This window comes from Anomaloglossus baeobatrachus, chromosome 5 (assembly GCF_048569485.1).
Source record: "Anomaloglossus baeobatrachus isolate aAnoBae1 chromosome 5, aAnoBae1.hap1, whole genome shotgun sequence".
NCBI lineage: Eukaryota > Metazoa > Chordata > Amphibia > Anura > Aromobatidae > Anomaloglossus > Anomaloglossus baeobatrachus.
This window is the reverse complement of record NC_134357.1, coordinates 28,472,737-28,485,898: the sequence shown is the minus strand read 5'-3', so window position 1 is coordinate 28,485,898 and position 13,162 is coordinate 28,472,737. Positions and strand designations below refer to the sequence as shown.

The window sequence follows — 13,162 nt, the reverse complement described above, 5'->3', positions numbered from 1 at the left end:
TGTGCCTGATTGCAAAAAACTGATGTGTGAAAGTAGCCTTACCTGCCCTGCGACGTCGCTCTGGCCGGCGACCCGCCTCCTTCCTAAGGGGGCGGATCGTGCGGCGTCACAGCGACGTCACACGGCAGGCGGCCAATAGAAGCGGAGGGGTGGAGATGAGCGGGATGTAAACATCCCACCCACCTCTTTCCTTCCGCATTGCCGGTGGAGGCAGGTAAGGAGATGTTCCTTGCTCATGCGGCTTCACACACAGCGACGTGTGCTGCCGCAGGAACGACGAACAACATCGGTGCGACATTATGAAAATGTCCGACGCTACACAGATCACCAATTTTTGACGCTTTTGCGATCGTTTATCGGCGCATCTAGGCTTTACACGTTGCGACGTCGTTACCGGCGCCGGATGTGCGTCACTTTCGATTTGACTCTGACAATATCGCAGTAGCAATGTCGCAACGTGCAAAGTACCCATAAGGCTTCATCTGCTCTTAAAGGTTGAAACGTCTTCAAGAGCATCTCATCGGGACGTCATATAACACATTGTGTTGACAGACTTTCCTCCCTTCACACCTACCATGTGGTAGAACGTCACTGACGTGGCATCTCTCCCGACTCCGGCCTCGGTGACTCTGTATTCCACCTCTATGGAATGATTCTTATTGCAGGAGAGTGGTCCTTGTATTGGTTTTATTTGTAGGACGCTATCCGACTCAGAGAAAAAGAGATAAACGATCGTCTGAGCATAAGGATATTTTGGGAAAGGTTGATACTGATTCGTGACATAAGATTGGTCTTCATTTGGATAGCTCGCCTGGAAAAGGAGAAAACAAAAATGTTTATTATGCAAAAAGATAATTGTTGGCATATGAAGGCATTAAATTGGGCAGAAATGATATAAAACATTCTATCACCCCCACACCCGTGATAAACTGAAGTGCACTTGGACAATCAGTGACTAGCAGGGGTATGACGATAATAGGCAGACGCTAATGCTGGGAACATAAAGACTCCAAAACTTCTCTCAGTCCTACAGAAGGAAATCAAATCTACAAATGACCTTTATTAAAGTTGCAGTATATCACTACCATAATCTCACAATAATAGAGAATATTTATACACCCCAATTCTTTTTCTATGAGAACTTTTTTGTTGAAAACATAGATGAAAATCTCATGATCAGTGATGAGCGGGCACTACCATGCTCGGGTGCTCAGTACTCGTAAATAGTGATGAGCGGGCACTACCATGCTCGAGTGCTCTGTACTCGTAACTAGTGATGAGCGGGCACTACCATGCTCGGGTGCTCAGTACTCGTAAATAGTGATGAGTGAGCACTACCATGCTCGGGTGCTCAGTACTCGTAACTAGTGATGAGCGAGCACTACCATGCTCAGGTGCTCAGTACTCGTAACTAGTGATGAGCGAGCACTACCATGCTCGTGTGCTCTGTACTCGTAAATAGTGATGAGTGAGCACTACCATGCTCGGGTGCTCAGTACTCGTAACTAGTGATGAGCGGGCACTACCATGCTCGGGTGCTCAGTACTCGTAACTAGTGATGAGCGGGCACTACCATGCTCGGGTGCTCAGTACTCGTAAATAGTGATGAGCGGGCACTACCATGCTCGAGTGCTCTGTACTCGTAACTAGTGATGAGCGGGCACTACCATGCTCGGGTGCTCAGTACTCGTAAATAGTGATGAGTGAGCACTACCATGCTCGGGTGCTCAGTACTCGTAACTAGTGATGAGCGAGCACTACCATGCTCAGGTGCTCAGTACTCGTAACTAGTGATGAGCGAGCACTACCATGCTCGTGTGCTCTGTACTCGTAAATAGTGATGAGTGAGCACTACCATGCTCGGGTGCTCAGTACTCGTAACTAGTGATGAGCGGGCACTACCATGCTCGGGTGCTCAGTACTCGTAACTAGTGATGAGCGGGCACTACCATGCTCGGGTGCTCAGTACTCGTAGCTAGTGATGAGCGGGCACTACCATGCTCGGGTGCTTGGAACTCGTAACTAGTGATAAACGAGCACTACCATGTTTGGGTGCTCGGTACTCGTACCTAGTGATGAGCAAGCACTACCATGCCCGGGTGCTCAGTATTCGTAACTACTGATGAATGAGCACTACCATGCTCAAGTGCTCAGTACTCTCAACTAGTAATGAACGAGCACTACTATGCTCAGGTGCTTAGTACTCATAACTAGTGATTAGTGAGCACTACCATGCTCGGGTGCTCGGTACTCGTAACTAGTGATGAGTGGGCACTACCATGCTCAGGTGCTCTGTACTCGTAAATAGTGATGAGCGAGCACTACCATGCTCAGGTGCTCTGTACTCGTAAATAGTGATGAGCGAGCACTACCATGCTCAGGTGCTCTGTACTCGTAACTAGTGATGAGCGGGCACTACCATGCTCGGGTGCTCGGTACTTGTACCTAGTGATGAGCGGGCACTACCATGATCGGGTGCTCCGAACTCGTAACTAGTGATGAACGAGCACTACCATGCTCGGGTGCTCAGTACACGCAACTAGTGATGAGTGGGCACTACAATGCTCGGGTGCTCAGTACTCGTAACTACTATTGAGTAAGCATTACCATGCTCGGGTGCTCAGTACACGCAACTAGTGATGAGTGGGCAATACCATGCTCGGGTGCTCGGTACTCGTAACTAGTGATGACCATGCAGTACCATGTTTGGGTGCTCGGTACTGGTAACTAGTGATGAGTGGGCACTACCATGCTCGGATGCTCGGTACTTGGACCTAGTGATGAGTCGGCACTACCATGCTCAGGTGCTCAGTACTTGTAACTAGTGATGAGCGAGCACTACCATGTTCGGGTGCTCGTTACTCATAACTAGTGATGAGCGGGCACTATCATGCTCGGGTGCTCAGTACTCGTAACTAGTGATGAACGAGCACTACCATGCTCAGGTGCTCAGTACAGGTAACTACAGATGAGTGAGCAATACCATGCTTGAGTGCTCAGTACTCTCATCTAGTAATGAATGAGCACTACTATGCTCGGGTGCTTAGTACTCATAACTAATGAGGAGCGAGCAATACCATGCTCGTGTGCTCAGAACTCTGAACTAGTGATGAGTGGGCACTACCATGCTCAGGTGCTCTGTACTCGTAACTAGTGATGAGTGAGCACTACAATGCTCGGGTGCTCAGTGCTCTCATCTAGTAATGAACGAGCACTACCATGCTCGAGTGTTCGGTACTCATATTTAGTGATGAGTGGGCACTACCATGCTAGGGTGCTCGGTACTTGTACCTAGTGATGAACGAGCACTACCATGCTCAGGTGCTCAGAATTCGTAACTAGTGATGAACGAGCATTACCATGCTCGGGTGCTCAGTACACGTAACTAGTGATGAGTGGGCTCTACAATGCTCGGGTGCTCAGTGCTCTCATCTAGTAATGAACGAGCACTACCATGCTCGAGTGCTCAGTACTCTCATCTAGTAATCAATGAGCACTACTATGCTTGGGTGCTTAGTACTCATAACTAATGAGGAGCGAGCACTACCATCCTCGGGTGCTCAGTATGTGTCGCCCGGGGACCAGGGGTACTCAGATCCGGGCCACGGGGTCACTTCTGTGGGTATCACGGTGGCGTGACCCGGTCTGTGATCCCAGGCTCCACAGTAAAAGGGGGTTTGGTAAGGGAGATTGATTGTTGTTATGCCACCCACGGTTGTGGTGATTGTGGACACCACCGCTGCGATGAAGGTGCGGGACTCCCGGGAACGGTGTTGGGATGCAGCTTAGATGTTAACCCCTCCGTGGGTAGGGGCAGTTGGTCCCGGGGCCCGTTCGGGGATAAGCAGGGAGCAGGGCACAGTGCTGCAGTGCGGTGCCTGAGGGCACGGGCGTACTCACAAGTATTTCACACAGAGTCACTGGTAACTAGGAATTGCCGGTGTCCACAGCCTTCGGTACGGGGGTGTTAGTGTCCCACACACGGTGCAGCAGCTCCTGTTGTTCTTTCCCTGCAGCCAGGTGCCTCTCTCGCCACTCTCTTCCTCTCTCTCCTCAGCCGGGAACGGGGAATCCACTCCCCTGCAGTGATCCGGGTCACCCAGGTACCGGGGGGCCACTACCCTGCCCGGCTACCTCTGGCCCCTTCCTCACTCACAGCCTGTCCCGGCCTTCTCGGAGCACGCTTCACTATCAGCCTGGGAGCTACAACTCCAGACTCCTCTTCTGTCTGTCCCTCCACACACTCTGCTCCAGCCCCTCCCCTCTGCTCTGTTTTTCTCTTACACTGGGGGATGTGGTTTGTCCTGCTGCATCGGTGTGGGATCAGGTTACCAAGGAGGATTAACTCTTTCTGTGACAACCTGGCTTTGCCAGGGCGTCACAGGTACTCATAACTAGTGATGAGTGGGCACTATCATGCTCAGGTGCTCAGTACTCGTAACTAGTGATGAGCGGGCACTACCATGCTCGGGTGCTCGGTACTTGTACCTAGTGATGAGCGAGCACTACCATGCTCAGGTGCTCAGTACTCGTAACTAGTGATGAGCGGGTACTACCATGCTCGGGTGCTCGGTACTTGTACCTAGTGATGAGCAGGCACTACCATGATCGGGTGCTCGGAACTCGGAACTAGTGATGAGCGAGCACTACCACATAACTACAGATGAGTGAGCACTACCATGCTTGAGTGCTCAGTACTCTCATCTAGTAATGAATGAGCACTACTATGCTCGGGTGCTCAGTACTCGTAACTAGTGAGGAGCCAGCACTACCATGCTCGGGTGCTCGGTACTCGTAACTAGTGATGAGAAAGCGCTATCATGCTCGGGTGCTCAGTACTCGTAACTAGTGACGAGCGGGCACTACCATGCTCGGATGCTCAGTACCCGTAACTGGTAATTAGTGAGCACCACCATGCTCAGGTGCGCAGTACTCCTAACTAGTGATGAGTGGGCACTAAGATGCTTGGGTGCTCAATACTCCTAACTAGTGATGGGTGGGCACTACCATGCTCGGGTGCGCAGTACTCGTAACTAGTGATGAGCGAGCACTACCATGCTCAGGTGCTCAGTACTCGTAACTAGTGATGGGTGGGCACTACCATGCTCGGGTGCTCGGTACTTGTACCTAGTGATGATCGAGCACTACCAAGCTCGGGTGCTCAGTGCTCCTAACTAGTGATTAGTGAGCACTACCATGCTCGGATGCTCTGTACTCGTAACTAGTGATGAGGGAGCGCTACCATGCTTGGGTACTCAGTACTCGTAACTATTGATAAGTGGGCACTACTATGCTCGGGTGCGCAGGACTCCTAACTAGTGATGAGCGGGCACTACCATGCTCAGGTGCGCAGTACTCCTAACTAGTGACGATTGGGCACTACCATGCTTGGGTGCTCAGTACTCGTAACTAGTGATGAGCGGGCATTACCATGCTGAGGTGCGCAGTACTTCTAACTAGTGATGAGTGAGCACTACCATGCTCGGGTGCTCTGTACTCGTAACTAGTGATGAGTGAGCACTACCATGCTTGGGTGCCCAGTACTCGTAACTAGTGATGAGCGGGCACTACCATGCTCGGGTGCTCTGTACTCCTAACTAGTGATGGGTGGGCACTACCATGCTCGGGTGCGCAGTACTCGTAACTAGTGATGAGCGAGCACTACCATGCTCAGATGCTCAGTACTCATAACTAGTGGTGAGTGGGCACTACCATGCTCAGGTGCTCAGTACTCGTAACTAGTGATGAGCGGGCACTACCATGCTCGGGTGCTCAGTGCTCCTAACTAGTGATTAGTGAGCACTACCATGCTCAGGTGCTCAGTACTCCTAACTAGTGATGAGGGAGCGCTACCATGCTCAGGTACTCAGTACTCGTAACTATTGATAAGTGGGCACTACTATGCTCGGGTGCGCAGGACTCCTAACTAGTGATGAGCGGGCACTACCATGCTCAGGTGCGCAGTACTCCTAACTAGTGATGAGTGGGCACTACCATGCTTGGGTGCTTAGTACTCGTAACTAGTGATGAGCGGGCACTACCATGATCCGGTGCTCGGTACTCGTGACTACTGATGAGCGGGCACTACCTTGCTCGGGTGCTCAGTACTCGTAACTAGTGATGAGCGGGCACTACCATGCTCGTGTGACGCCATGGACTAGCCAGGTAGTCACATACATACCAACATACACACCCCCCCACCCTAGACAGTTACAACAGTCAGCCAAAAACCCTTTTTGCCTCCCTCCAGGGTCTGATGTCCACACCAGGTGGGGCGGAGCCAGGCGGTTGGCCCCACCCACCGAGGAATTCACAGGTCTGGAGGCGGGAAAAGTGTCAGATGAGTCTTGGAGGTGAAAGTGAGAGGAGTAAAGACTTGAAGTGTCTGGGTCGGAGCCCAGGCACTGACAGCAAGGTTAGCAGACGGTGGTGGCCGTCTGCAGGAGTTGGTGGAACTCCGCAGAGCCGTAAGGACCGGGGTCAGGCGTCAGCCCGCCGGTACCGGACCGGGGAACGGAGTGAAGCTAAGCACACAGGCAGGGCCATCAGACCCCGACCAGGCTTGGAGCCGCCGTCAATAGTCAAATCCGAATGTGACAGGAACCCCCGGGGTTCCCTAACAACCAAGTCCCGATTGAAGGCAACCGCTCACACCGTGAGGATATACAGCCACCACCACAGGCTAGAGATCCTAGGGCCAGCGCCTGCGGGCAAAACGGGCTCCTACGGCACCTATACGCCGGGGAGCGGACTACCGGTGGGCAACCACAGGAGTCAGGAACATTCTTAAAGGTGCAGGGAAAGACAACCACCATCAGCCGTCCGGGGAGAGCACAACATCAACACTGCAGCCGGCTGCGGGACCCGTCCATCCGGCCATTTTTGGTTTACCAACGACTCTGTCAGTGATTGTCTGAGTGAGTACACCAGTGCCGTCCGGCACCGTGCAGTCCCTGCACCCCAGCCATCCAGCCTCCCCGTCACACCACCTGGCCCCGGGATCACCAACCCCCCTACCCACGGAGGGGACAACATCCCAGCTGTACTCTACCATCTCTCCCGGGCATCCCGTTACCAGCAGCGGGGGTGCCATCATCACCACGTCCCGTGGGTGGCGTCACGAACAATCTCCCTAAACATACCACCCCTCTTTTCACTCACGGGTGAGGAGCGCTGCTCGAGTCCCCGGGTCCGGGCCACTGCTCGAGCCACTGAGCAGCAGCAGCAGAAGCCCCGGACCCGAGCGTGGCGAGTGCGTCCCCTCCGCCCGCGACACTCGGGTGCTCAGTACTCGTGACTAGTGATGAGCGGGCACTACAATGCTCAAGTGCTCTGTACTCGTAACTAGTGATGAGCAGGCACTACCATGCTCGGGTGCTCAGTACTTGTAACTAGTGATGAGGGAGCACTACAATGCTCGGGTGCTCAGTACTTGTAACTAGTGATGAGCAGGCACTACCATGCTCGGGTGCTCAATACTGGTAACTAGTGATGAGCGGGCACTACCATGCTCAGGTGCTCTGTATTTGTAACTAGTGATGAGTGAGCACTACCATGCTCGGGTGCTCTGTACTCGTAACTAGTGATGAGCGGGCACTACCATGCTCGGGTGCTCAGTACTTGTAACTAGTGATGAGGGAGCACTACAATGCTCGGGTGCTCAGTACTTGTAACTAGTGATGAGTGAGCACTACCATGCTCGGGTGCTCAGTATTCGTAACCAGTGATGAGCGGGCACTACCATGCTCGGGTGCTCTGTACTCGTAACTAGTGTTGAGCGGGCACTACCATGCTCGGGTGCTCAGTACTTGTAACTAGTGATGAGGGAGCACTACAATGCTCGGGTGCTCAGTACTTGTAACTAGTGATGAGTGAGCACTACCATGCTCGGGTGCTCAGTACTTGTAACTAGTGATGAGTGGGCACTACCATGCTCGGGTGCTCAGTATTTCTAACTAGTGATGAGCGGGCACTACCATGCTCGGGTGCTCAATACTGGTAACTAGTGATGAGCGGGCACTACCATGCTCAGGTGCTCTGTACGTGTAACTAGTGATGAGTGAGTACTACCATGCTCAGGTGTTCTGTATTTGAAACTAGTGATGAGTGAGCACTACCATGCTCGGGTGCTCAATCAGGGGTGTAGGTGGGGTTACACAAATTAGCTGGACTACCTTTCACATGAGACCTAGTCCTGCAGTGATAATCTCTTGCTGCTAAAACACTCATTGCATTGAAACTACAGTAAGCTGCTTAGGAAGTGCCAGATCCCTGGAATCAGAGTCTTGATTTCTACATCATACTGTAGTGAGATTATGTGGCAAAAATCTTCTGCCAGATTTTCCTTTATATCTTTAATGTTCCCTTTAGGGTTTCAGTGATCATCTTTTGCATTTTATTCCACTTGTACAATGGCTGTGAGACCAGTAGTCCTTTCCACATCTCCAAAATGTCTCACCTGGAAGTAAAATGTGGCATTTTCTGTCTTATATCATCATTATTACCCTGACATAGTAGATTACATCCTCCATGACCATAGATGAGACCAGATTTTGTGCTCACCCTTCCCATTCAGCAAAGCCAATATTTGTCCCAGATAGACCTTTTTTTTTCCTTTTAAATGTTTTTATTAATTTAACACAAAGTAATATGATTATAACCAGACATGTTATGAAAATATACATTGCTGATTTTAGTAAACAACTCACATGTCAATATTCTAGGTTATAGAATGTTACTTTTAAATTTAACCACTACATACTAAACTACTATAACAATAAAATACATCAACTTTTAATCTGTCTTCTTTACTCATTGGAGTGGAAATCACCAAATCACAACATATCGATCAATCATAACCACAAGGATATTTTAGAAACATAAATTATTAAATATATAACTGGGATAGGGAAAAAAAAACCAAAAAAAACAGGTTTAAGTAGAGTTGTTTATCATTAGGTTATTCCATCTTTCCCAAATTTTTTGTTATTTTGGGTATCGATTATTAAAGGTGGCGAAACTTCTCTCATAATTATTATGAAGCATTATCGTGTCTTTAATTTCTGTAATAGATGGTATATCTGTCTTTTTCCATTTGGCCGCTATATGAATTTTGACAATTAAAAAAATGTGAATAATTAGGTATTTGTCTTTGGTAATGCTATCTAAATCTAATGAAAGAAGAGCCATTTGAGGTGTAAGGCTACTTTCACACATCCGGTTTGAGCCGTGCGGCTCAATCCGGCTGTGAAGCCTATGCAACGGATGCGGTGAAAACACCGCATCCTTTGCATAAGTTTTTTACATGCGGCCGGTCCGGTTTTTGCCGCTTGCGGCATGCTACTGAGCATGCGCAGTGGCAAAAACCGCATGCGGCGGCCGGATGCGGTTTTTGCCGCATCGTGCCGCATCCGGCATCCATAGGGATGCATTGGGAAAAGCGCCGCATCGGCCGGATGCGGCGCGATGCGTTTTTTTTTTTGCCGGAGCAAAAAACGTTGCAGGGAACGTTCCATCCGGCCGCCGCATCGGCTAAATCTGCCGCATGCGGCAAAAACCGGACCGAACGCAAGCCCATGCGGCACAATGCGGCACTAATTAAAGTCTATGCAGGAAAAACGCAACCGGCAGCAAAAAAAAACGGTTGCGGTTTTCCTGCAAAGTGCCGGATTCTGCCGCATTGCAAAAGCCGGAGGTGTGAAAGCAGCCTAATAGTGATACTGTTTCCAAGAATTTGATTTATTAAAAGGTTAACCTCCCTCCAGAGACATCTCAATTTGGGACAAGACCAAAATATGTGAAGAATATCTCCCTTTAAATTACATCCTCTCCAGCATAAATGGGAATTATTACTTGAAAAGAGCGATAGCTTATGAGGAGTAAAGTACCACCTAGAAAGCAATTTATAATAAGCTTCATGAAGTGTTAAACATATATTAGAGGAGTATGTATCTCTAATACACCTATTCCACTTTTCCAAGGAAAAGGTGTTTTTTAACTCTTTTTCCCATTTTATCATAAATGGCCTTTTTTCAAAGAGAATGTCTCTGTTGAATATTTCATATATTCATCTAGTTTGCCAAATAATATTATTATTGGCATTACAGATAAGATTACAAGATTGTTCAGTTAATAAATGGTTGTCTTTTAGTAAAGCGGAGATAATTTTTCGGATGGATAAATAGCTGTAGAAATCAATATCTGGTAAATCATGTTGTTTTTTTAGAATTTGAAAAGGAATAAAATTAGTCCCATCATGTAGATCCAAATTTTTTTTTAGATTTCTCTTCCTCCATAATTCTGGAGTTTTGACTTCTGGGAGCCAATTGAAAAAGGTAAGGGGTATATTCTTTATTTGCTCATATTTATTACTTTTTTGATTTAAAGCCGCTAATTTTCTCCATGTTAAGATAGTTGCACATAAAATGGGAGATTCAGGAAGAGGTTGATGAGGATTCATTAGATTATTAATGATTAATGAATATAAAGGAATATTATTATGTAAGTCAGTTTCAATCTCTTTCCATGTAGTAGTAAGATTATCTTTAAACCACATTTGACTTTGTCTAATTAAATTAGTATAGAAATAACTGTAAATATTAGGTAAGCCTAAGCCTCCTCTTTTTTCTTTTTCATTAGAATATAGTTAGCTACCCTTGTTCTTTTTTTATTTGAAACAAAGGTATTAATGAGAGACTGAATCTTACTCACACTTAGTAATTTTCTGGAATAAAAAGGGGAATAGTTCTAAAATAGTATAATATTTTTGGAATAATCATCATTTTAATAGAGGATATTCTTCCAAACCAAGTGAGTTCATATTTTGTTTTTGTATTTGTAAGTTTTTTAAGTCTGACTGAATTATTTTAATTACCGTATTTTTTGGACCATAAGACGCACTTTTTTCCCCCCAAATGTTGGGGGAAAGATGGGGGTGCGCCTTATGGTCTGACTATAGGGCTGCAGCTGGGAACAAGGGTGCTGCGGTGGAGCCGGTCATCGGGGGCACGAGCAGGCTGTAGCAGTGTGACCACTGAAGCCGGCGCTGACAGGTGGGCGGGAGGACGAGCGGGGACGCGCACATAGTAAAGAGCCGGCCCGCATGATCACCCCTGGCAATTACAGCCTGGAGTGATCATGTGCGGTTGTGTTCACAGCCCCCCACGCGTCATCATCAGTACGGGGTGCAGTGAATCAGTACACTCACCCGTCCCAGTGTGTCGAGCCGTCCCCCTGTAGCACGCGATGTCTTCCGGTCTGTGCCGGTCACCTGATCTGTGCTGATCGGCACAAACAGGAAGACATCGCGTGCTGCAGGGGAACGGCTCCACACACACACACACACACACACACACACACACACACAGGTCAGTGGTGCAGAGAGGAAGATGATCGGCTGCAGGGAGTGAGGAAAAGGTGAGTATAAACGTTTGTTTTTTTTTCTCTGTGCTATAGGATACAGGCCATATACCAGGATGGTATATGAGCACGATGGGGGCATATAGCAGGATGGGAGTATATGAGCAGGATGGATGGGGGGTATATGAACAGAATGGGGGTATATGAACAGGATGGGGTATATGAACAGGATGGGAGTATATGAGCAGGATGGATGGGGGGTATATCAATAGGATGGGGGTATATGAACAGGATGGGAGTATATGAACAGGATGGATGGGGGGTATATGAACAGGATGGGAGTATATGAACAGGATGGATGGGGGGTATATGAACAGGATGGGGGTATATGAACAGGATGGGAGTATATGAGCAGGATGGATGGGGGGGTATATGAACAGGATGGGGGGTATATGAACAGGATGGAGGTATATGAACAGGATGGGAGTATATGAGCAGGATGGATGGGGGGTATATGAACAGGATGGGGTATATGAACAGGATGGGGTATATGAACAGGATGGGAGTATATGAGCAGGATGGATGGGGGGTATATGAACAGGATGGGGGGTATATGAACAGGATGGGGTATATGAACAGGATGGGAGTATATGAACAGGATGGATGGGGGGTATATGAACAGGATGGGGGGTATATGAACAGGATGGAGGTATATGAACAGGATGGGAGTATATGAGCAGGATGGATGGGGGGTATATGAACAGGATGGGGGTAATATGAACAGGATGGGGTATATGAACAGGATGGGAGTATATGAGCAGGATGGATGGGGGGTATATCAATAGGATGGGGGTATATGAACAGGATGGGGTATATGAACAGGATGGGAGTATATGAGCAGGATGGATGGGGGGTATATGAACGTGATGGGGGTATATGAACAGGATGGGAGTATATGAGCAGGATGGATGGGGGGTATATGAACAGGATGGGGGTTATATGAACAGGATGGGGTATATGAACAGGATGGGAGTATATGAGCAGGATGGATGGGGGTATATGAACAGGATGGGGTATATGAACAGGATGGGAGTATATGAACAGGATGGATGGGGGTATATGAACAGGATGGATGGGGGTATATGAACAGGATGGGGGTATATGAACAGGATTGGGGTATATGAACAGGATGGGGGTATGTGAGCAGGATGGATGGGGGAATATGAGCAGGATGGATGGGGGTATATCAATAGGATGGGGGTATATGAACAGGATGGGGGAATATGAGCAGGATGCTGGTATAAGCAGGATAGGGGTATATGAGCAGGATGGGGGTTTATAGCAGGATCATATACAAGGCAGGAGGATCATTACCAGGATGGGGTATCGTAGTAGAGAATTTGGGGACATTACCCCCATAACAGTGTCAGCAGCAGATCCTCACCCCATAACAGTGTCATGACCACATTTTTTTGCTTAAAATTTTATTTTCCTATTTTCCTCCTCTAAATCCAGGGTTCGTCTTATAGTCCGGTGCGTCTTATAGTCCGAAAAATTGGGTAAATGACCTCTAATTACTGCCTTATGTGCATTCCATGTGACAAATGGACAAATAGATTCCGACGTGTTTTCTTGAAAGTAATTTTTTATGTTGGTTTCTAATTCTTCTTTTAAATGGGGAGTATGTATTAATGTTGAATTGCATCTCCATATATAATCCATATTTGTTGGGATCCCTAAATCTACTTTACAAATAATTGAGGAATGGTCCGAAAAGGTTTTATGATTTATTGTAAAATTTTTA

The 13,162-nt window shown here is 48.1% G+C and overlaps 1 protein-coding gene across 1 annotated transcript in view; it reads right to left on the bottom strand.

Moving 5' to 3' along the window:
• The window catches only part of LOC142312595 (ovostatin-like), a 297,827-nt gene that overhangs the window by 214,987 nt on the left and 69,678 nt on the right, over positions 1-13,162 (bottom strand). Inside the window, exon 12 of the mRNA XM_075351587.1 lies at positions 551-811. Within this exon, the coding sequence (XP_075207702.1) occupies positions 551-811 (261 nt within the window). The remainder of the gene's footprint in view (positions 1-550; positions 812-13,162) is intronic.